This window comes from Antedon mediterranea, chromosome 11, assembly GCF_964355755.1.
Source record: "Antedon mediterranea chromosome 11, ecAntMedi1.1, whole genome shotgun sequence".
Classification (NCBI taxonomy): domain Eukaryota; kingdom Metazoa; phylum Echinodermata; class Crinoidea; order Comatulida; family Antedonidae; genus Antedon; species Antedon mediterranea.
This window is the reverse complement of record NC_092680.1, coordinates 2126691-2150342: the sequence shown is the minus strand read 5'-3', so window position 1 is coordinate 2150342 and position 23652 is coordinate 2126691. Positions and strand designations below refer to the sequence as shown.

Sequence of the window (23652 nt, the reverse complement as noted above, 5' to 3'; positions counted from 1 at the left end):
AAGAAGCCCATGTGCTCCTTTATTTTTAGTACTCTTGGGTGGGCTTTTTTTCCACATGCAGTTCTTTTCGAGATTACTTTTACAAACTAAAAGAGAAGAGCTGCTAGGTTCCCGCACGGAAAATGTTTTATTTACATGATTTGAACAATTTTCTAATGTAAAGATTAACAACATCAACATTTATTGACAGCGAATGACTAACATGCCATCTTCCCCAATGCATAATACACCTGCACAAACTCATTTGCATAATTTAACAACGCACGGCATACCAAACTGTTTAAAATGAAATATAACATTTTAGTGATTTTATTTCTATTTTATATCCCTGTGCTCCGCTCGTGCCAAATTGGATCCATTGAGCTCAGTGAGTGTATACTGTTAGATACGAATGGGATACTGTATTCAAATTTAGTGTATAACATACAAATATATTTAAATTAGTGACTTATTTCTATTCTATCACTGTGCTCCACCGGTGCCAAATTTGATCCACTGGAATAGTTACCGTAGTACTATTTCTATTTCTGAGTAAAAATAATAAAGGCATAATAAATATACTCGACAAAAACACCAATTCTACCCACAATTTAAAAGAACCACTAAAAAATCATTAAGTTTTGTCAGTAAAGGGGTTGAACTTTGGCGTGAAATACATGAGACTCTTATACATAAGAATCCTATAACTTTTACAAGAAAATTAATACAAAAATAAATTACAAGTATCTGATTATAACAAGTATTTTTTACAAATTTACATTTTACTCTCTGAGAAAACTATCTTTTTTGTTGTTGTTAAGATAAAAAAAGTTTGCTTTCTTAAAAGTTACATTTTGTTTGCCTATATGCCCTTTGTGCTTTTTTTCATATTTCTTCAGAGATTCCCTCTTTCCATTCTTTTGTTTTGTAATGATTATTTATGTTTGTTGATGTTTTTGTAAATGGAAAGAAAGAAAGAAACAAACATAAATGGCGCTCCGTAGAGGAGTAGAGAATTGCTCCATCGTCAGAATGACCATGAAACCATAAACTGAATATACCTGGATCCAGGTCAATGATCCTTAATTTAAATTTCAGACGCAATCACAAAAATAAAAATGCCTATTATTAGGCCTATGTATTTAAAATGTTGTAATTATGTTCTGATTGGTGATAAACAAGAATTAGGCCTACTTTACAGTACATATTAAAATCTATAAATATTTAAATTTTGTTTTTCTAAATAAAGTAGCTGGATAGAGACTACTAAAAATTAAAGGTCAACCACATGTCATGCATAATCAAAACAAACTTATTTGGCGAAAAGTGTAATGAGTCTTTTATCGATATAAAAAGTGTATGTTAGAACAAAATATACTATCGATTGAAAAAAGTAAGAAAGTATTAGAGTATTAGTATACTAAATGATTAAAATATGGCTACTACTCATGTAGTACGATGTGTGATTATATGATGAGCCTAGGCTCATCCCGGCTAGTTAGTATAGGCCTAGTATTATTTAGTATAGATTAGTAGTAGTAGCCGCGTGGCTATATACATAGGAGGTCGCTCCTCATCTACAATAGTAGTAGCAAGGCCGGCTAAGAAAATTGTTTGTCAATTTTGTGTAAACTAAAATTGCTTACTCTCCAAACTCATCCAAACTCATTCATAAGCTGACCTCTGAAGTTCTTTTCATTCTTTGCTTGATTTTTTTCATAATTCATCATTTTGTTTTCATTTGTTCACAACTTCCAAGGTTAAACTAATTTGCAATGCCAAAGCAAAATCTATCTCGCTTTAAGTGTAGTACTAGTACAAACAAGAAAACGCAGGTTAGCATCTCTAAATTCTTTAGTCCGTCTCAAAGTGATGAGGACACGGAGGAATTCGAAAATGATAACACATCACCAAATGCAAGCAAAAGAAAATCGGTAGGTAGCTATTTGCTATTTAGATTATTGTGCAAGAAATAATATTGTATTTATTTATTTTAAAAAAAAATTGTTTGACCCATAAATATAAATTATAAACATTGTAAAGTAACATACAAATAATAATAATTTTATCAATAGAAGGGCTAAAAAATTAGTTTAAACTAATCAGGTTCAGCCCCTAAACATTGAAATATAAATAGTTATATAAATAAATTAGGGCTACCTGTCTAAAAAATGGAACAATTTAAATATTTACTCCAAAATGCAATTTTTGTCCTCTTCAGGTAGAGGTTCAATCTCCTTTTTCAAAAAGGCTGAAACTTGGAATAAGTCAAAGTAAAGGTATAATTTTACACTGATTTAATAATAATATAAAAAAACATGTTATTGTTCCTTAAAATATCTATTATTAGAGGAGAGCAGGCTATAGGTTTAGTGTGTTTAAAACAGTCAAACTCTTCCAATACCAGACATCCTTGGGCTGGCCAAATATTTTTGGTTTTTTGAAAGTGTGGTATTCCAAATGTTTTTTTAATTGAAAAAAAAAATGTAGTCTTTTTGACATAAAGGATTTTTGTTTTAAAAGAACTTGCGGTTTTCAGAGATTCCAGTGTTGGATTCGACTGTATTAATCTTTTGGGTTGTAATGTATGTGTTTTACCTCAATACCACCACTACTTTCTTTCTTCCATCCAGTGCTTATTAAATAATTGAGTAAATGCGTTGTTATTATTATTAAATTAACAGAATCAGAAGATACAGAAAGTAACCATGTACAGCTTTCTAAATCAACCAAGAAGAAATTAAATTCCTTTTCCTTGTGTAGTAAAGACAAACCAACGAGGGTTAGAACTACAGCAAAGCATCGAAAATCATTGGTTCGATCAGATAAGTTTACTAATATAAAAGACAAAGACTCTCAAGAAAAAGAGAAGAGGGGTAAGGATAAAAATAGTAAGAGCCAGTACACCCCTCTGGAACAGCAATTTATTAAATTGAAAGCTGAACATAAAGATGCTTTACTTCTTGTTGAGTGTGGATACAAATATAAATTCTTTGGTGAAGATGCAGAGGTATAGTAACTCAACATTTGTTTAATTTATCTGTGTACAATTCATTAATATTTTTTAAATTTCATAATAATTTTAATGACAATTCAGAAATGAGTTTCTTGCACTGTAAATATATTTTTTTGGAATGAGTTATACATTTTGAATTTCAGGAAATCTCCCAGCAACATTTTTTTCAAAATAATTTCTGATTTGTACAAGCATTAACATAAGTAATTTCTTACAGATTGCAGGAAAGGAGCTCAACATTTTCTGCCACCTTGATCACAACTTTATGGTCGCAAGTATTCCGGTCCATCGACTGTTTGTTCATGCTCGACGCTTGGTAGCCAAGGGGTATAAGGTTGGTGTGGTAAAACAAACAGAGACGGCAGCCTTGAAGGCAGCAAGCAGCAACCGCAATGCACCATTCACACGTGAACTGTCAGCAATGTATACAAAGTCTACTCTTGTTGGCGAAGATATCTTTTTGACAGTTTAAATAATGAAGAAATTATTTACATTTTTTGTCATATTTATTCATTCACACTAAAAACAGTCATACAATTTTCAGTTACTGAATTTAGTATATTATAGAAAAATACCTATTATTAATACATATGCAAAATACAAAATAAATATAATTCAATTAAAATGAACTATTTTAAATAGGAGTGTAAAAATGTATGTCTTTCTTGACTTCACCATTACATCTTGAACCAGGAAGCGGCTCTGCAGACTGCACTGCATCACCGCCCTCAACGTTTCTTATGTGTATATATGAAGTGGAAGAATCTAATCAAGCACGAAAGACAAATAAGACAGCATTTGGAATTGTGGTAAGAACAACTGTTGCATCTTAGAATACTTATGAGAAAAATTAAGTAAGTAATTCTCGACTTGGACTTAAACCCATGACCTCCAGATCACTAGCCTGGTGTTCATACCGCTAGACCTCTCTAGATTAATTGATTTTTATGATACAGTAATTATACTGTATGTATTACTGCTGATCTCATAATAAATATATTTATATATAAATATATCAATGAAAATAATAACAACAACTTTATTTAAAAACGGATGCAACACTTAAATCACCAGATTGGTGTTTTTCACAAGGCCGTTACTTATTATAAAACTATTTACACAAGTTATCATTTACAGTACATGATTCAAAAGCTATACAAAAAACAAAAAGAGACACAACTGATACAATTTATTTTCATTCAATTTTCATAGCATACAAACCTACTGTATGCTGTATAATAAATGGCGATTTCTTCCGCAGGCAGTGCAACCGTCAACTGGTGAGCTTATTTATGATAACTTTGAAGACGATGTATCAAGGAGTGAATTGGACACAAGACTACAGCACATCCAACCTGTTGAGCTACTGCTGCCAGTAGAACTGTCAACTGCCACAGAGATGCAGTTAAATAGCATTGTACTAAATAGGTATGATTGATAATTGAACAAGTAGCCAAGCAGTTGACAGTTGAACCGTAATCCATAGCCATGATATCGGAAAGGGTTTGCGGCTCACTCGACTTGAGGAGTATTTCCTCTCTGTGGCTTAAAGATGGTGGAGATTTGCAGATTCTATTTTGAGGCATTCATTTGTAGCCAAAAAAATTCCCATTTTGTTGGTAGTACTAACAACTCCCCTTCAATTAGCAGACACAACAGTGGTTTAGGAGTAGACAAAAAGTACAAATGGTTACTGCCATTATAATGTAGATATTTTTTTTAAATTTTCAGTACAAAAGGAGATGATCGTATACGTGTAGAGCGTATTCCGAACGATAAGTATGCATACGCAAGGGCATTGGAGGTGATCAAAGATTTTTACAAACATATAGACAATAAAAACAATCAAAAAGGGGGAAAAGGTTAGAATGTATTGCTTCTATGATTCTTGTATAGAATATATATATAAAGCTCTGCCTATACTATCAAACTTTATGTGACAAAAAGTGTACCCAAATATGGTAGTGATATGACATCATCATCATGTCCACACATACAAGTTTGATAGTGTAGACAGAGTGTAGCATTCATTCTGGTTGTATGTTTTTGAGTTCATTGACCTTGACATTTGTATAGCATGTTTTTCTATAATATAATCAAAGAGTAAAGAGTCGCTATCCAATCGAGTTTGACCAATACCATGAAAGCCCCAGTGGTCTAATGGTTAGGACAACTGCATATCAAGCAGACGGTCCGAGTTCGAGTCTCGGTTGGGGCGACTTTTTCTCATTCTCACACTGAGATTTCCTCATCTTTATCGTTTCAAATTAATTAATTCAATTTCAGTATATCACCAGGCGGTTTAGAATTACTGTTCTTTGCCTGATTTGTTTATATATTATATACATCACAATTATTAAATTGTATATTTTGTTTCTTATTGTTTATTCAGAGCAAAGTTCACTACATGATATGTTGAAGCTTCCAGATCCAGTAATCTCCTGCTTAGCTGTTGTCTTAACTTACCTCAAAGAGTTCAAGTTAGATCGTGTATTGTCACTTACACAGTAAGTCTGTCTTACAATTCAATACGTTTCCTCCTAAAGCTCTGTCTACACTATCAAACTAGTTTGACAAAACAAATGTGATGGGCCTAAATATGGTAGTGATATGCCCAAAAATGGTAGTGATATGACATCATCATGTCCATATATGGGCACATCACATTTTTGTTATCACATAAAGTTTGATAGTGTAGACAGAGCTTAATACAGAAAACATTTATTACTTTGGTGCCATTGCTTGTGGTATGTTTGAACCAACCATGTCTATTGATTTTCAGAATTCAATATATTGATGACATCACAAAAGCTTATTCAAATCTTGAGTACTGTATCTTCATTATAGGTCAAATATTTAATAGCGCTGCATTTACTTGTATTGACTAATTATTTCGCTCTGCCAACTTCCTAAATACTGATATTTCTAACAAATAATTACACAATTAAAATAATATGTAGTAATTTAGAGTAAAGCACTGATAAAAACATTTTGTTTACATTATCTGTGTTTTTGTTTGTAATCATTTTGTTTTGATGACAGCCAAATGAAGCCATTCAAGAGCAGTGTGGGTAATATGAAGCTAAATGCTTGTACTCTTCGCAACTTAGAAATTTTCCAAACTGAGGTATTTTCTTCAAAATTTAATGATCTGTAAAATAAATAACATTTATGTTTCATGACTTACATGGAGTTTAGCTTGGTGGTTAGCTTGGTTAACAATGCCAGGTTTTTTTCTCATGATTAAAAAATAACTCCACCCCAAAGAGCATTTAACTTGTGTAACATTCCTAAATTGAGATTGATACTGCACTACTGTATTATAATCTTTAATCAAGTTTTGTCTTTTTTATAATTCCTGCAGAAAGATAACAGTAGAAAAGGGAGCTTAATTTGGGTGTTGGATCACACATCAACCCTCTTTGGAGCTCGTCTACTCAAGAAGTGGGTATCAAATCCACTTACAAACATACAGTAGGGATTCTTCATTTTATTTTTTGCGATATTAAACCTCTAACAACGTGGCCCATATGGCTAATATAACTAATTGGACAATACCATGGTTTAATGGTAGCAAAAGATTCCGGTTTTGAAAGATGTGAGATTTCTTCATTTTCAACATTTATAAATTAATGTCCAGTGTATCACTGGACGGATAGAGTTTAGAGTAAATATACAGTATAATATAAATTCAGTCCACAAATTGTATAATTTATCGTTTTTTTATACAGATCTATAATAGATAGACAGGATGCAATCTCAGAACTGATTGACTTTGACTCTCCAGTAGCAACGGCAGTGACTGGTATTCTTACTAAAACACCTGATCTTGAAAAGGGCCTTTGTTCCGTTTACCACAAAAAGGTAAATTCCTTGTTCAGCATGTGGTGTTCAGTAAAATTATAATTTGGGACCAGCAAACTCGATACTACTGAAGGCATTTTTTGCGTTTACTCATCATGTCGAAAGGAAAATTCCTGAATGATTGAAATAAAAACGGTACTAGGTTTGGCCTACTAGCGTTCCTACTCCCAAAAGTCATCCATTCATAGAAGCACTGAAGAAAGTCTATCCGTGGTGACTAATAGAGTGGTCCTGAGTATATTTTTTGAATGAAATACTCTACCAAAGAGACACTTTCCCATGGCACAAACAAGAGGCAATATATGTTTTAACAATGTAGCCAACCTCTATTCAGTAGGCATCCATATAAAAGGAACACTGTGTTGGGGTCAAAAGTTAAAGACCCCTTCCCTGCAATTTTGGACGTTTTTTGGAAAATAATACATATATATCACTTTAAAAACATTAAACCATGTCATTCCTTGTCTTAAATGTACGTTTTATGGTAAATTATGATAAAAAGTGAGAAACAATGCACTACCTAAGTAGCTCGCGGCGATCGACCTCTCGTGGACGGTCTTAGGCCTAGCCTAGCTAGGCTTAGTTTTGTAGGCCTAGCTGGTAAACATCGGTAACGTACGAACATCATACGCTAGCTATATACCTAGCCTGACGTTGTATAGTTGCTGCATTAATTGTCTTTCTATTTTTGCCAGACTCCGTTGATACAAATTGGGGAAAACCCGGTATTTTCGCTGAAAAGTTAGGAGTCTTCCATTTGTTTTGACCTCACGATCGAGCGAAAAGTGGGTGAATTACAGGTGAAAAACAAAAATATCAATCCGCGCGCAATGCATTTTGGGATTTATAGCGGGCCGCTATAATTATTAGAATCGACTTATTTTTCACATTTTTAACCGTTTAAAGATGAAAAAAGTTATCGCAATAGGACCATATAGTATTATTTTTACATTAAATATAGTTTGTGATCTTAAATTAGATCTAAAAAACGTAGGGAAGGGGGCTTTAATATGGATTTTACCATATACTAGTTATATATTCTATATTGTTTGAAGGTTTGCATGGCGAAATCAAATGTTGATATAAAGTTTGCGGTACACCACGTATAAATTTTATATAATATAATAATAATAATATTTTATATAATATTTATTTTAGTGTTCTACATCAGAATTCTACAATATTGTGAAATCCTTAAGTGGTATAGGTCAAAGTTTACATACCTTGACAAATACAAATGAGCGGGAAACCTTGTCTTTAAAGTCTGATCTACTGAGAAGGATCGTCACAGAGTTACCAAAACTACTAGAAAATATTGATGAATTTTTAAATGCACTTCACGAGAAATCGGCCAAGTAAGACTTTTTGAACTTTGTGTAGTTGTAAAATTGAATTTGAATCCCTGGCATTTATACCATTAGACTACTAAGCTTTTGCTGATGGAAGGTTAGATTCACGCCATAGGAAGCACCAACCAGCTTCGTGTCAGGGAGCTCAGGTAATTGGAACTAAAGGAGGTCGTGGGTTTTGAAAGTCGTTCTCAATGTACTGAGTATACAGTATTGCGTCAGAGTAGCTCAAAACGTGTGACAAAAAACAAAACTACTTTTAGTTAAACAATTACAGTATCACAAAAAGTCTTAAGTTTCTTTTACTTATATTTTATAACAGAGACAGTAATAAGACTACTTTATTTGTGGACACGTCCAAATTTGAAGAGGTGAAGCAATGTGAAAATGACATGGATCAGGTTTACAAAGATTTGAAAAAACATCGCAGAGAAATCCGTGAAGAACTTGACAATCCTTCAGCAGACTATGTGACTGTGTCTGGAAATGAAGTAAGGTTAAAGGTTAAAGGTTAAATTTATATCTATGTATTGTGATACTGATAAATATAATATAATGCGACATTTATATATACTATTACGTAAAGATCAGAGCGCTGTGAGTGTGACAGCCCATTTATGACAATTTTTTTTATTTATTTATTTATTTTTTTTATTTTATTTATTTATTTATTTTTTTATTTTATTCATTTTTTAACATTTGTTCTATTTTTTCAAAGGTGACAATATAATAGTTTAGTTTAAAAGATAATGTTATCTAATGAAATGTTTTATTTATCTTTTAGTTTCTGATTGAGATTCGAAATAATAAACTGATGACAATTCCAAGAGATTGGGAGAAAATAAGCAGGTGAACAGAAATAATTTACATAAATTTAAATATGAACGCATTTTAATGTTTACATAACCTAACCTTTTCTTTAGATTTTTGCTAAACTGTCTTCTGTTTGTTTTTGTCTGAGCACTTTTTCTAAACTTTACATATTGCATTATCTTTTTAATATGGTTTTTTTTTTTAATTAATTAATTGTCTATTCTATTTTGTCAGCACGAAAGCAGTTTCAAGATTTCGTACTCCATTTGTTGTTGAAAAACATAAGTTACTATGCCAACTAAGAGAAACATTGGAAGCAGAATGTGGCAATGCTTGGATTGAGTTTCTGGAGTAAGTTTTCAATGTGTAAGATTGGAATAAAAAAATATTGATGTGGCCTTCCAATCCTAATGTCCTAGTGACTTCATGACTGTGTCTACTGTATCCTAACAATTTGTTTTGTTGTCTTTTGTCCACCAACAATTTCTAAATCATTTTCAAACATGATTTTTGTTTTCTTTTTCAGTGAATTTTGTGAGAATTATTTTTCCTATCAAAAAGCAGTACAACACCTAGCAACATTAGATTGTTTGTTATCATTGGCAAAAATTTCAAGAAATGATGAATATTGCAGGTTGGACATTTGAAGTGGCTTTCAAAATTATATATATATCAACATTAAAAGTTATATTTTTATTTCTGAATGAAAACCAAGATTGGAATAGAGCACTAACTCAGATGGTTGATAAAAATGTTTAATTGAAATTACTTTTATTTTTAGGCCTGAAATAATAGACGGTCCTGCATACATTGAAATCAAGGAAGGACGTCACCCAGTAGTCAGTACTTTGCTGGACCAAGAAGAACAGTATGTGCCTAATGACACATTGTTGGAGGTAAGGTTTACAATCAGGCGGGTTATGAATGGGGAAAACGTTTTTCTATTCACATTTAGTGAAATTGTTTGGTGTTTAAACTGTCAAGAAAAGGAATGTAAAGCTCTGTCTACTTTATCAAACTATGTGACAGGGAAATGATGATGTCATATCACTACCATATTTCGGCATATCACCACCATATTTGGGCACATCACACTTTTTTTGCAAAACTAGTTTGATAGTGTAGACAAATGTTGGGTATTTTTTCTCATTTTTATCATTTACGCATTAGGCTAAGAAATATAATTATACAGACTTAAAACAAGATATATTCACTTTTCAGGCTGATGCTAAACGCTGTATGCTAATAACCGGGCCTAACATGGGAGGTAAAAGTTCATACATACGCCAAGTAGCACTGATTGCTATCATGGCCCAGATTGGCTCTTATGTTCCAGCAGAGAAAGTCAAAATGTCCACAATTGATGCAATTCATACAAGGTAGGCAAGACGTTTGTAATGCAAACTAATTTTTGGTACAAAAATAATATTTTTTAAACAATTTTTTTAATGGAAAAATGAAGTAAGTACAATAAAATTATTACAAATTTTACTTTTGTACACTTCCAACATTGAAAATAGAATATCTTATATCTTATCTTGTATAAATGTCTGTCAACACTATCAAACTTTTCTTACAAACAAAATGTGGTGTGCCCGTACATGGACATGATGATGTCACAGTTTGTTTGTCAATCTAGTTTGATAGTGCAGACAGAGTCTAAAGTATGGGGCTTCTAAACACACAAGTCAGAAGTTCCAGCATACAATATAATATTGAATTTTTATTGATAATTCAATGTACAGGATGGGTGCATCCGATGACATTTGCAGTCGGAGGTCAACCTTTATGGTTGAGTTACAGGAAGCGTCCAACATCCTTGCTCATGCTACCCCACGATCCCTTGTAATCATGGATGAGCTTGGGCGTGGCACAAGCACCAACGATGGTGTCGCTATTGCATTTGCTACGGCACAGCATTTAATATCCGAGGTAAATACAATAAAACAAGCTAAAATAGGATGATGAATCGTGATGACGGTACTAGAATTTGTGTGTAATCATTAAAATTATTGCCCCATTGGTTTGATATGATTTTATACCCAATACAATCATAGATATGTTGACTTGCTATTTCCCTTAAGTGAGGTTCCCACTAGAGACACAACGCAAGTACGTACATGCAATGCAAGCGAGTTGACCAATGACAAGCCACTGTTTGAATAATCCATCGCTTGTAATTGTTCAAATCACTTGCGTTGCGTTACAGTATGTCCTTGCATTGCGTCGCTAGTTGGAACCAAGCTTTATTGTAAACAATTATGATTTATATTTTCAAAGATATTTTTTCCTTTTAAATTTTAAATTGCAATTTAACTTAATCACATTGTAATTTAATATTTACTGAACAACATTTAATCTTCTTTTACAACAATTTTGTTTGCAATGTAGGTGAAATGTTTAACGTTGTTTGTGACACATTACGCATCGATAGCTGAGTTGGAGGCGCTTCATTCAGGAGTAGCTGCAAATTATCACATGTCATTCCTTATTAGTAATGAACAAGGTACATTTATATGTACAATTTATATTCATAATTTAGGTGCACAGTAGCGGATCCAGGGCCTAAAAATGGCAAATTTTAGGTGCTGAACTGAAATTCGTGTCCTATCTTTCGCATTACAATTTGCAAAAATTTGGAGTAAACTTTTTAATATTGTTCAATTCTGCAAACCAGTTGGAAATGTTTCTGCAAATTACTGATTTTACTGAGTTTAAATAAAATAAGTCTAACCTGAATAAACTGAGCTATGACAGTCATTTTACAAACTTAGTTATTATGATTATATTCAACAGATGACCATTCGTCTGGCAATGAAACAGTCACATTTTTGTATCAATTAACCAAAGGGTCAGCAGGTAATAGCTATGGTTTGAATGTTGCCAGGCTAGCAGACATTCCGCATAAATTAATAAAGAAAGCATTGGTTAAATCAAATGAAATGAAAACAGCAATGGATAAGAAAAGGTTAGTATTTAATTTGTACAAAGGTCACCACGCGTCCTAACTAAATATAACCGAACTTTGATACGTTAAAATTTAAAGCTCTGTTTACACTATCAAACTTTGTGAACAAAATGTGATGTGCCCATATATGGACATAATGATGTCATATCACTACCATATTTGGGCATAACACTACCATATTTAGGCACATCACACTAGTTTGAAAGTGTAGACAGCTTAATGGTTCTTACTTTATAATATCTGCTTTAATTTTCTTCTTTCAGCTCACTACTCAAAGACTTCCAGACAGTATGGTCAAGACCAGTAAAGTAAATTAACCTGTTGTACACTCTCAACATTTTAATATTCTTAAGTTCTTATTAAATTAGCTTGCCATTTATCTACTACTGTACCTTATTTATTCAAATAAATATGGTAATACAATATTTTACAATTTTATTTATGAAGTCTACTAAAGGTGCTTCTTTAATAGTGAAAGCAGAATTATGAAGCTAAAAATATGGAATTGCTATTAAATTGTGAATGGTAATTTTACTGAGCTATGCATTGTCTTCTATGTTTGGTAAGCTATACACTCAAACTTTTAATTTGTTAAAAAAATGTGATGTGCCTATAGTTTGATTGTCTAAGACTATAGAGGCTTTATATTATGCCATTAAGTATAACAATCAATGTTGATATAAAGTTTGTACACCACATATTAGTTCTGAAATATTGCTTGATCATGCTTTGATCGTCCTCAGGAGTGAGAATTTGATTTCGCCATGCAAACCTTCAAAACGATATAACAATCTATATAATTGGTACTGTATTTTAAACTTAGCTTTTATATCTGTAACCTTATTGGTTTTATAAAAAATAGTAAAATACCTTAATGGTTTTATTAACAATGGTTTTATTACAAAAGCGCTGTTTTTTTAAAATAAATAGATAAAAGAAACAAACTTTTTTTTTGAAGAAAACATTTATTTGACATAAATATTAAAGTTGAATACAAATCTTACTACATTAAAGTGTGCACTATTTTGTACTGTATGTTCTGATTTTCCTATCTTTTGCATCTGAACACAAAAGCGAGTTTTATATTCAGTTAAAAGTAAAATTTGCTAGTGTAAAATTCACTATACTAGTAAAAAATTTTCTGAGACGAAAATAAACCTATGACTGCATTGGTTATCTCCAGAAGTATGAGTATTGCTAATAGCTTGATAGATAAATAGACAGCGTCAACAAGTTTGTTACCACTGTCAACCTTAATGCATATGACAATATTTAATCTATAATTTATAAACATTAATTAAAATACTATACTACATAAGTATTTCTGAATATCGTAAAAGATCGCACACAAATAAATAAATTTTGATTATGAATACTTTTCAATCCGCAAATATTAGCACCAGGATCAAGATACCACGATTCATCTACTTCTTGTCCTCTGTGGGCCAATTGTACAGTGACATGTTGGCCCCAGTTACCAGGTTTATTGTTTGACTACAGTACTACCTTGGGCACAGTCAGCTCTCCTAATACTGGACTCTCTGAATATCTTATGGTTTAAAAGGTCCACAATTATTCCAGAATTTTTAGAAAACCAGACATATTGGTATATCTATCTTTTAATTGTATTGCTGAAAACCGACATTTCTTAGTTTTTTTACGAATACAAATATAGTTTCTTGTATAACCAAAGTATATTCGCGTTGGGAGAGTTGATTGTTTGTGAAAAGTTTTGTAATGCTACGAGAGGTACAGGACGTCTTGAATAGTCAGGCTGGCAAGATTAAATAGAATATCCTTGAGGAAGTGCCTCAAGTTAGGGGTAGATTAAAGTCGTCTTCATATAGACCCTGTCTGACACCTTCTACTACAGAATCATGTAGTTCAGCTTCCATCACTAAGCTTAGGAACGGGTCCGTCTCAAACACCATAGTAGGCTGATGAGTAGATCTACAAATATAAGAATATCTTGTCCATGAATATGTTTTTAGTATTTGGGAACTCTTAGGCTCTGTCTACACTATGATGTACCACAATAATGGTAGTGATATGCCCAAATATAGTGGTGATATGACATCATCATGTCCATATATGGGCACATCACATTTTGTTTGTCACATAAAGTTTGATAGTGTAGACAAAGCTTTAGTGATATTGCCAATTAAAATATTATTTTATTTATTTATTTTCCAAGCCAACAGACTTATAGGATGGACAGACAAAAATAAAAATGATACTAATACTAATATTATAAAACATACATATGAATATTCTATTTTAAAAAGGCTTAAAATATAATATTGAAAAATAAGAATTACTTTTCTTATCATATAAAATATTTTTGGTCAGTTTTTAAGGTCATCAAAAAAATTGATTAAAAATCTTTTTGTATAATACTCACATTGGTTCCTGGTCGATGTCATCTAGAGAACTGAAAAATAAAAAGACAATAAAGGAAATGTAATGAGGTTTTATTGCTATCACGAAAATAGTATTTTTAAACAAATTTACCTTTAACAGAATATGTGGTAGGCATTTTGATTTCTAAAGATCAAAATGGTTCTTTGGTTTTTTTTGGTTTTTTTTCAAAAACTTTTATTTTTTTTCCTTTTATCAAAAACATTACACTTAACAGAACGAAACAAAAAGGAAAACCAAAGACGTTTGAGGACGTCACATTATCTCAATCGTCATTCTCTTTTTTAATTATCTCTTTCAATGTTTGATATACCACAAATACCTCATCATAATCATTTCTTAGGTTAAACCAGGCTATAATAACATCTTGTCAATAATGATTACCAAGTTTTGCATTTTCAACTCTTATTCCTTGATTTGGTTTACAATACATTTTTTGATATGGATATTATACTTATTTCTATTTTTTGCAATATTATTCTCCACAGTTTCTGTAAAAAGTACCCAGTCCTTAACGTGATTGAAGTTAAGAGGACTTTTATGAATCTTGCATTTATATATATATCTCTTAGCAGGAAGTAAAAAACATGTTAATAAAAATTGTAAATTTGTATTCAAAAATACCAAAGCATATGTCTATGTAATTTATTTTAAAAGGGATGTCTAATTTCCTGAACCAATAAAACACATCGTCCCACAATTTAGAATTTTTCTCGCAAGACCACATTAGATGTTCTACTGTTTCTTTTTTCTTACTGCAAATAGAATATTTATCATCTTGAAGCAGGCCAATGTTGTGCAGTAACTTATTTGTGGGAAGAATTATATGTATAAATCTGAATTGCAGGTACTGTGTTTTAGTGTCAAGAGTACATTCGTAAGGCATCCTATAAATTAAACTCCAATCAACATTAAAAAGATCAGAAAAGAAGAAGAAAGAAAATCAAAGACGTGTGAGGACGTCACATTATTATATTTGATTAAACCATTATCAACTCCTATACCTTGATTTGGTTTACAAAGTCAAATCCTTTCCCCCATATCCATAATTCACCAAAACAATTTAAGAGAAATAAATTGTCAAATTTACTAAGGCGTTACAATGAATTATTTCAGTTGCTTGTGGGTGTATTTCATTCAATTGTCGTTATCTCTTTCTAATAATGGTTCCCATTTTTTAATATGGACATTATACTTATTTTTATTTTTTTGCGATATTATTCTCCACAGTTTCTGTAAAGAGTACCCATCTTTTAAAGTGAATGAAGTTAAGAGGAATTTCATTAATCTTGCATTTATATATATATCTCTTAGCAGAAGTAAAATCATATTAACAAAAGTTGAATATTATTTATATTCAAAAATACCAAAACATATGTCTATATAATTTAATCTAATAGTGATGTCTAATTTCCTGAACCAATAAAACACATCATCCCACAATTTAGAAGGTTCTTTGGTTTTGGGTCAACAAACCCATGTTCATAGGTTCAAATCCTGTGTCTGCAGCAACACTATAAAGTGCCATTAACTAAGAATGAGGACTATAACTTATAAGTATTAGAAATTATGTGTTGAGTTTTAATTCTTTTATTCAACACTGCTGTAGTGGACAAAGAAAGCATTTGAACAATTTCAGTGATAGGATTTGTTTGGTAAATAGAAATTTGCTTTTCTATATTATTTTTTCTATACAGTATTTTTAACAATTTTTACTGAAGTTTGGATAATTTAGAGAAAATATTCAACAAAAACAATACAAAACATTACAAAATGTAAATTTTACAGTAAACATCTGAAAACATAGAAAGAACATGCAGTTATAGAAATTACTTATAATTACATAATTTAGTAATAATAATATATATAGGTTTTGTATTTAGAGAATGAATGCAATTCAGTAAGTGACCAAAACAAATTTTTTCTAAACTTTTCTATAAAAAGTAAAAATTTAAAAAAAAATGGTAAGTTAAAAAACAAAATTATATATAATCAATATTAGAAATTAGATTAAATTACATCCCAATGATTAGTGCCATATCTACAGGTAATGGTTAAATTCTATGTCTTTATTTGCACGTCCAATCAAAAATTAAACAGACCCAGTAAGCATGCACTTTACTTAAAATTAAATGCATTTCTTATAACAGAAATAACATTTATACCCAGTTGTTAGCCTGAAAAAATATTTCAACTACTCAGTGATTATTTTCTATGTGCAACTATATCGTACACTCTCTTTTAAGCTCTGTCTACACTATAAAAATAGTTTGACAAAAAAGTGTGAGGTGCCCAAATATGGTAGTAATATGACAATCAAATCAAATTTGTTGGTCACATATAGTTTGATAGTGTGGACAGAGCTTTACATGCAGTGCCATTCAGGTATTCTATGACAAGATAATACATATACTAATAACATGTGTGAACAAGAATCAGGGTCGTGGACTAAATATAGATGTTGTGGAACAGAGCTATATAATATTATAAGCTATGTTTAAACACTCTTTTCTCTAACAAAACAAATAAGGCAAACTTGAAGTTATTCTCAGAGTTGTTCTAAAACCCATTGGAGTTAAAGTTACATTGGATGTACCTTAAATACTCTTAACTCTTATGCATGTGAACATGACTAAATCTATTTGTGAAGAGTTGCCAAGTGAGCATCCATCTAAAGTGCTGGTACGAAGGTGTGAATATATTTTTAACTAAAACAATAAAAAAAAACTTAAAATGAATTACAATCAGACTCCAGAAAATGTTATAGCAATAGACATTTTTTCTTTTTCTTTTTGTTTGGTTATTTTTTATGGCTTTTTAATCAAATTTCGAAACCTTTGAGCTCAACAGAAATATTTTTTTATTTGAACAGTAAATTGTAGAATCTCTGCGTTCAAATAAAAGTACCTTTTTCATTTGATTAGTAAATCGTAATTAACGCAAGCTGATTATAAACTCAGAAAATTAACGGTAAAGTAGTCCCAATTGATTGTGTGGGATGCCAATTGTGACAATGTTTTTCATCATAAGTCTGACTTTAAATCATATTAGCAACAAAAGTTAAGCCCCAACATAATTTGTTGTTTGAAAGCACAACAATCATAGCTAAACACAAACAGAACGCAAATCTAAACATTAAATTACTACACAGGTCCTTACCAAACCATCCTAGGAGCAGCGCTGCAAAAAAGTAAGCATATTTTAAATAATATTAGAATATTTTTCATGAAAAAAATGCTGAAAAATTATCAGTATAGTAAGTAATACAGAGGAAATATGAGGAGACATTTAAAAACTTGGCCAAACAATACAGGGAGCTAGGAAAATATTTTTGCCTAAAGGGTCCTATTAATTAAGTTTAGGCATCACTGTGTTTATATTAAGCAATGGTTATGCCAAGCCTTTTTTGCATTCAGTGAAAACAAACAATTGTCTGGATGTTTTTTTTTATTTCATATCAAAAAAAAAATTGGAAGAATTCACACCTTTTTTAACAATGATTACAGAACTATCAGTAGAGGCTAATTTAATTATTAAAATGTAAAACTAAAATAACTAGAATAAATGAACTTACTCATAACTCGCTGTTTTAAAATTCTTGACTCGTAAAAATGTTAGTAAAGACCTAGGGACTAAATCTCTGTCCAAAATACCCTGAAATAAAATGAACAACAACATTTAAAAAATAAAAAGTTTCAGCATAATAAATAAGGTTAAATTATATTTTGTTGAATAAAAGCATGGTTATTGTGTAAAGCTTGGTTCCCACTAGAACGTAACACAAGGACGTAAGCGCAATGCAAGTGAGTTGAATTATACATTGCTTGTGATTGGTCAAATTGCGTTACACTTACATCCTTGCACTGCATATGGTTATTTAAATTTCATTCTATTTTCTAAATATCAGTTAATAAATTATGAGTATAAGAACATTTAAGAAAGTCTGGGTCAGCATATTATCTATTGTGACGGCAAATTTGAGGCAGACTATTTTATTACGTCGGTCCAGTTGGGTATTTGGGCCGCGGTTTGGTACCGAATTTTAGGCCGCAAAATAAAAAGTTTGCGGAAGGCTGATCTATTGAATTACCTGTACCTTCTAACAGTGTTCTTCTTTGTTCTAGACCCTTGTTTCTATTGAATTACCTGTACCTTCTAACAGTGTTCTTCTTTGTTCTAGACCCTTGTTTCTATTGAATTACCTGTACCTTCTAACAATGTTCTTCTTTGTTTTAGACCCTTGTTTCTATTGAATTACCTGTACCTTCTAACAGTGTTCTTCTTTGTTCTAGACCCTTGTATCTATTGAATTACCTGTACCTTCTAACAGTGTTCTTCTTTGTTCTAGACCCTTGTTTCTGTTGAATTACCTGTACCTTCTAACAATGTTCTTCTTTGTTTTAGACCCTTGTTTCTATTGAATTACCTGTACCTTCTAACAATGTTCTTCTTTGTTCTAGACCCTTGTTTCTATTGAATTACCTGTACCTTCTAACAGTGTTCTTCTTTGTTCTAGACCCTTGTTTCTATTGAATTACCTGTACCTTCTAACAGTCTTCTTCTTTGTTCTAGACCCTTGTTTCTATTGAATTACCTGTACCTTCTAACAGTGTTCTTCTTTGTTCTAGACCCTTGTTTCTATTGAATTACCTGTACCTTCTAACAATGTTCTTCTTTGTTTTAGACCCTTGTTTCTATTGAATTACCTGTACCTTCTAACAATGTTCTTCTTTGTTTTAGACCCTTGTTTCTATTGAATTACCTGTACCTTCTAACAATGTTCTTCTTTGTTCTAGACCCTTGTTTCTATTGAATTACCTGTACCTTCTAACAGTGTTCTTCTTTGTTTTAGACCCTTGTTTCTATTGAATTACCTGTACCTTCTAACAATGTTCTTCTTTGTTCTAGACCCTTGTTTCTATTGAATTACCTGTATATAACCTTCTAACAATGTTCTTCTTTGTTCTAGACCCTTGTTTCTATTGAATTACCTGTATATAACCTTCTAACAATGTTCTTCTTTGTTCTAGACCCTTGTTTGATAGCTGTCGCACTTTCTTTGGTGGAAATTCTGGTGTTTCAATAGTTTTCTTTAGCTAAATAATAAAAAAACACAAATTATTGCCCAGTGTTTTTAAAAGAGGCAATAATTGATGAAGATATGATAAAATGTCATACTATTTAATGATAAATAATTAAAAAAATTTAAAATATTAAATAAAAAACTAAATTATGTTTACACTATAATCTTCATTTTTTACAATTGAAAAAATAAATATATAAATATAATACATTTATAATTGATCTTTTACCTGTTTATGAAGTGCATGGAACTCTCGATACCGTTTCTCAATAAAGTGTGTTCTACCACCCACTAGTACATTAATTTGATATACCTACAGAACAGGGAGAAAATATTTTGTTCACGCATTGCATGGCTATTAATTATTATTAAATATTATTATATTTAATTTTAGGCTATGATTTCTTTCTAAAATCTACTAAACAATTAAATATAATTATTAATTAATAATAATAATTAATATACGTTTAAAACTATTATGAAAAGACAAACGACAGCAACAAACTATATGAACAATACGGATATGATTCATCAAATCGTGACACATTTAGTTAGACTAGCTAGGCCCACTTTATTATCTGTTTCAAGCATGATCGTCAATCACAGTTACACTGAACAAATCGCAGTCCCCTGCCAGGCAGTCAACTAGAGACTAGGCCTAGCTAGTCTAACCATTATACTTACTGTATACGGCTTTTCATCCTCCTCAGAAATTTGTTTGAAGCTTGGGACCGTAACATGAATCATTTTGAATAATTTATATATTATTCATTCTCATTAAAATCTATTAATTCCTTAATTTTAAACAATTATTTCCAAACAAATAACTGTAATCCTCCAACCACCGAGTGTTGTCAAATAAAAATACAATAATCTAGTATGGCGCGTCAATAAGGCATAAACAAAAGCAAATGTTATTTTTGTCTTTTTAAAATCACTAAAAAAAAGTCACAGAAAAAGAAGACAGGATAGAATGATTAGAGAATCAATCAATCGAAAAACAAATCGACAAAGTTTTGGTCGGAAATTTTAGTAAATAATACTACACACATTTAATTGATTATTTTTGCTCTTGTAACGCGCCATAACAACGTTCAATGTTTACAAAACAAAAATGGCGGACAGTTTAAATTCCGACTGTGCAAGTTCTTCAAAACAAACGAATAAAAGCACTACAGATGGCATTCATATTATTCATTTAAGAGAAGCACTTGGTAAAACAGTAAAAAAATGTTTGGAATCGGCAAGGTATGAAACATTATGGTTTTTAGGTAGGCGTAAAAGGTTAGGCCTTGGCTAAGAATAATTGATTGTACCACCACAGCTTGGCAACGTACCCGCCTGGCCAACCCGCTGTTTTGTCGGTTGTCCCAACATGTTACTGTAGTGTAGGCCTAGACATACATAGCGGCGTCGCTAATCTGTATTTATTGTTTGTTGTAGGTACAAAACATTTGCAAATCATTATAAATTTGCAAGTGAGAAGGCGTTGAGGAGTATTGTTTCACAATTTGTAGAAAATCTCAAATCAACTGTACAGGTAATTTATAATATTTTAATATTAATAATAAATGTCTGTCTTCAATCTTTCCCAAACAATATAATTATTATTATTAATATTATTGTTATGATTTATAATTAATTATACATTTGTCTATAATATTTTACTGTAATTTTATCTAGGATGTGAAAGTGTAATGTATAATAATTAATATGCACTTTTTGTTTTTTTATTTAGAGTGAATTGGAATTAATGATAGAAGAAGAGAATTTGGTACCATTATTTAATGAACTTGATGATTTAATCAATGATATACCAACAGATCGTCAACAACCAGCATGGTAAGTATGGGTGAAAAAGAAGGAATTGTTTTGTTAAATTTATTGAAAATAGATACAGTAGAATCCATCCTTTTGGACACCTATTCAGGGAACAGTATTATTGGAACACTTTTACTGCGCTGTGAGACTCCAATAAAGAGCGCTTTATAAATGTTCGATATTATTACTACCCAACAAAGGTATAATGTATCTAATTGTAATATAACTACTGATTTTTTTATTGAATTATACTTCAACAGGAGACCAAGTGGAAATCCAGATACTGACGTTAGGAATCACAGAATGCAGCCAAAATTGAAAGAGAAGGAAAGGCTGGTGAAGTTACTTCAACAGCACGAAGAAGAAAATAAAAGATTAAAAGAAGCATTAAAACCTAGAAAAAGACAGCTTGCCGATACACAACAGAAACTAAAGAAATTCAAAGCATTTGAAACTGTGAGATTCTTTTCTCATGTTATTACATTCTGTTGTTTTAGTACATTTTATGTATGGAAACAAAAACTGTATGTAAAACATAATGATATAATAAAATCAGATTGATGTTAAGTTAATGGCTATGGCTACTTGTAAGAATTCAAATATATTAAAATGACGTTATTGCAGCATTTAAAACATTATAAAGTTCTTTACTGGTTGGTTTTGCACATGGAATACTTTATTTATTTCTTTTTTTTATGTCTTTTGTGAGATTCACTCACATTTATTTCATTCCTTACAATTTATGAAGTACTATTTAAAACTTCTTTTTACAATTATTTTTTAGGCTGCAAAAGCGTGCAACAAAATTCCAATGAAAGACGTTCAAAAAACCATCAACCATCTGTCACAGTCATAAGCTATTCAATTAAAAGTGAACCAGCGAATGAGAATGTTAATAACCCATCCAGCCAAGTAGATTTACTAAGCACCACCAAGTTAAGGTACTTCACAGAAAAAGGTGAACAAATGCTTGTTGAAATGTACAGTTTTACAATATTGTTACAATGTTGTTTACAAATTGTTTTATTGCGCAAGGGTACAGAATTTTGTGTTTTAATACTATTTACTATAAATAACAATAGTTTAACAATAGGAGGAAATTGTTTTATTGCGCAAGAGTACAGAATTTTCTGTTTTGATACTACTGTATTTACTATAAATAATGTATACATCACATATTTCTTTTGTTTGTTTTGTAAAAAGCAATAAAATATTAACCAACTATAATTTGTAAATTGTTTGTTTCACTGTTTTAAATAAATGATATTCTCATTACCAGAGCAGATGAAGCCCACCCCTATATTAAACATTAAAACACCTTTAGGACACTCATGTTCACGGGATACCACCCCCTATTAAGTGGACTATTTTTGTAACGAACCAGGGAAAATATTATTTGATACTACAGCCACTCCTATTAGGGAGATTCACTTTGGAAACCCACATAAAGGGACAATGGGTTGGGTTTTAAAGGTGTCACAATTACATGGTTTTACTGTTCTATTTTATGTTTTTAAATAAAAATTGGAATGGAATTTCAATCTAACTAGAATAAAAAAATCTTCAATAAAACGACGACATGTAACTTGATTTTGACGAGTCACAGACGCATAGCGTCTTTTAAATTAAATAGCGCCCTCAATATAAACGTCCCTGTAGAGATTCAGAGGTGTATAAGGTCTACCTCCTTCACGCTATAGCAACAGTACAACAAAGAAACTAAGTAAATACGGTTGGTATAGTACTACATAGTACACATCCATACATTGTTTCCTGTGTTCGTCTAAAATAGTCCTTATTTATACGATATAATTTTTTTATGCATTGAAGTTTACAAATTTAGAATATTTTATAAGCTTTACAACGTCAGTGGTGAGTACACTCGTTTATTAAGAAGTCGGAACGTAATTGGCATAACTTGGTTATTGTAGATAACTATTTTTATAACTTGCAAGAACTGTACAGTGTTAAGGTGTTTGCGGTGTTTGGGCATTCTAATTTTCCATGAGTCTTTGTGTGGTGTGTTAAATAACTTTAATACTTAATAATAGGAACATTTATTCTACTTAAAATGTTATATCATTTGTATTTGTAAGATAATGGTTAGTTTTATGTCCCGCCCGTAGCAAAAAAAAACCAAAAACTATAGAATTTCCCCTATATCATTTCATTTGTATTAGTGATTAGTGTTCAAGGATAACAACTCGTAAACGCACAAGATAGGCCCAAGCCTATTGATTCGTTAAAGGGTGTTGTTAACAATATCAATTGAGTATTGTTAGTGTGAATGTTCTTGTAAAAAGCGATAAGAAATTGAAGAAAATCTAACCACACTGGAACT

At 31.3% G+C, this 23652-nt stretch overlaps 3 protein-coding genes across 4 annotated transcripts; 2 read left to right on the top strand and 1 right to left on the bottom strand.

The window, feature by feature from the left end:
* Positions 1-1299: 1299 nt before the first annotated feature.
* LOC140063020 (DNA mismatch repair protein Msh3-like) lies at positions 1300-12894 on the top strand. Its single transcript, XM_072109447.1, has 24 exons — positions 1300-1372; positions 1739-1917; positions 2205-2258; positions 2664-2989; positions 3213-3461; positions 3638-3641; positions 3704-3804; positions 4257-4423; positions 4727-4857; positions 5388-5502; positions 6038-6122; positions 6360-6469; positions 6727-6859; positions 8018-8214; positions 8531-8699; positions 8993-9057; positions 9256-9372; positions 9548-9655; positions 9803-9917; positions 10243-10400; positions 10767-10953; positions 11413-11527; positions 11818-11989; positions 12253-12894. Exons 2-24 carry the CDS (start codon positions 1755-1757, stop codon positions 12299-12301), a joined length of 3090 nt encoding a protein of 1029 aa, XP_071965548.1. The 5' UTR covers positions 1300-1372; positions 1739-1754; the 3' UTR covers positions 12302-12894.
* Positions 12895-12946: 52 nt separating this feature from the next.
* On the bottom strand, positions 12947-20338 carry LOC140062355 (sorting nexin-24-like). Of its 2 annotated transcripts, XM_072108535.1 has the most exons (7): positions 20175-20338; positions 19720-19803; positions 19399-19503; positions 17982-18061; positions 17567-17587; positions 14391-14420; positions 12947-13939 (listed from the first exon to the last, which is right to left on the bottom strand). In XM_072108535.1, the coding sequence occupies exons 1-7, from the start codon at positions 20235-20237 to the stop codon at positions 13801-13803; spliced, it is 522 nt and encodes a 173-aa protein (XP_071964636.1). In that variant the 5' UTR covers positions 20238-20338; the 3' UTR covers positions 12947-13800. The 2 variants fall into 2 exon arrangements, with proteins under 2 accessions (XP_071964636.1, XP_071964637.1); XM_072108536.1 differs by lacking the exon at positions 17567-17587.
* A 256-nt stretch (positions 20339-20594) lies between these two features.
* LOC140062749 (polyamine-modulated factor 1-like) lies at positions 20595-22602 on the top strand. Its single transcript, XM_072109075.1, has 5 exons — positions 20595-20738; positions 20934-21030; positions 21229-21332; positions 21572-21767; positions 22096-22602. The coding sequence occupies exons 1-5, from the start codon at positions 20605-20607 to the stop codon at positions 22165-22167; spliced, it is 603 nt and encodes a 200-aa protein (XP_071965176.1). The 5' UTR covers positions 20595-20604; the 3' UTR covers positions 22168-22602.
* The last annotated feature ends 1050 nt before the right edge of the window (positions 22603-23652 follow it).

Excerpts from the sequence above, each read along its gene's own strand:
- LOC140063020 (XM_072109447.1), top strand. The coding sequence starts at position 1,755 with ATGCCAAAGCAAAATCTATCTCGCTTTAAGTGTAGTACTAGTACAAAC. Across the intron at positions 2,990-3,212 it reads TCTTTGGTGAAGATGCAGAG|ATTGCAGGAAAGGAGCTCAA; the intron begins GTATAGTAACTC and ends AATTTCTTACAG. Across the intron at positions 9,656-9,802 it reads AGAAATGATGAATATTGCAG|GCCTGAAATAATAGACGGTC; the intron begins GTTGGACATTTG and ends TTTTATTTTTAG.
- LOC140062355 (XM_072108535.1), bottom strand. The coding sequence starts at position 20,237 with ATGATTCATGTTACGGTCCCAAGCTTCAAACAAATTTCTGAGGAGGAT. Across the intron at positions 19,504-19,719 it reads TCCATGCACTTCATAAACAG|CTAAAGAAAACTATTGAAAC; the intron begins GTAAAAGATCAA and ends TTTATTATTTAG. Across the intron at positions 14,421-17,566 it reads GCTGCTCCTAGGATGGTTTG|TTCTCTAGATGACATCGACC; the intron begins GTAAGGACCTGT and ends TTTATTTTTCAG.
- LOC140062749 (XM_072109075.1), top strand. The coding sequence starts at position 20,605 with ATGGCGGACAGTTTAAATTCCGACTGTGCAAGTTCTTCAAAACAAACG. Across the intron at positions 20,739-20,933 it reads AAATGTTTGGAATCGGCAAG|GTACAAAACATTTGCAAATC; the intron begins GTATGAAACATT and ends TGTTTGTTGTAG. Across the intron at positions 21,333-21,571 it reads GATCGTCAACAACCAGCATG|GAGACCAAGTGGAAATCCAG; the intron begins GTAAGTATGGGT and ends ATACTTCAACAG.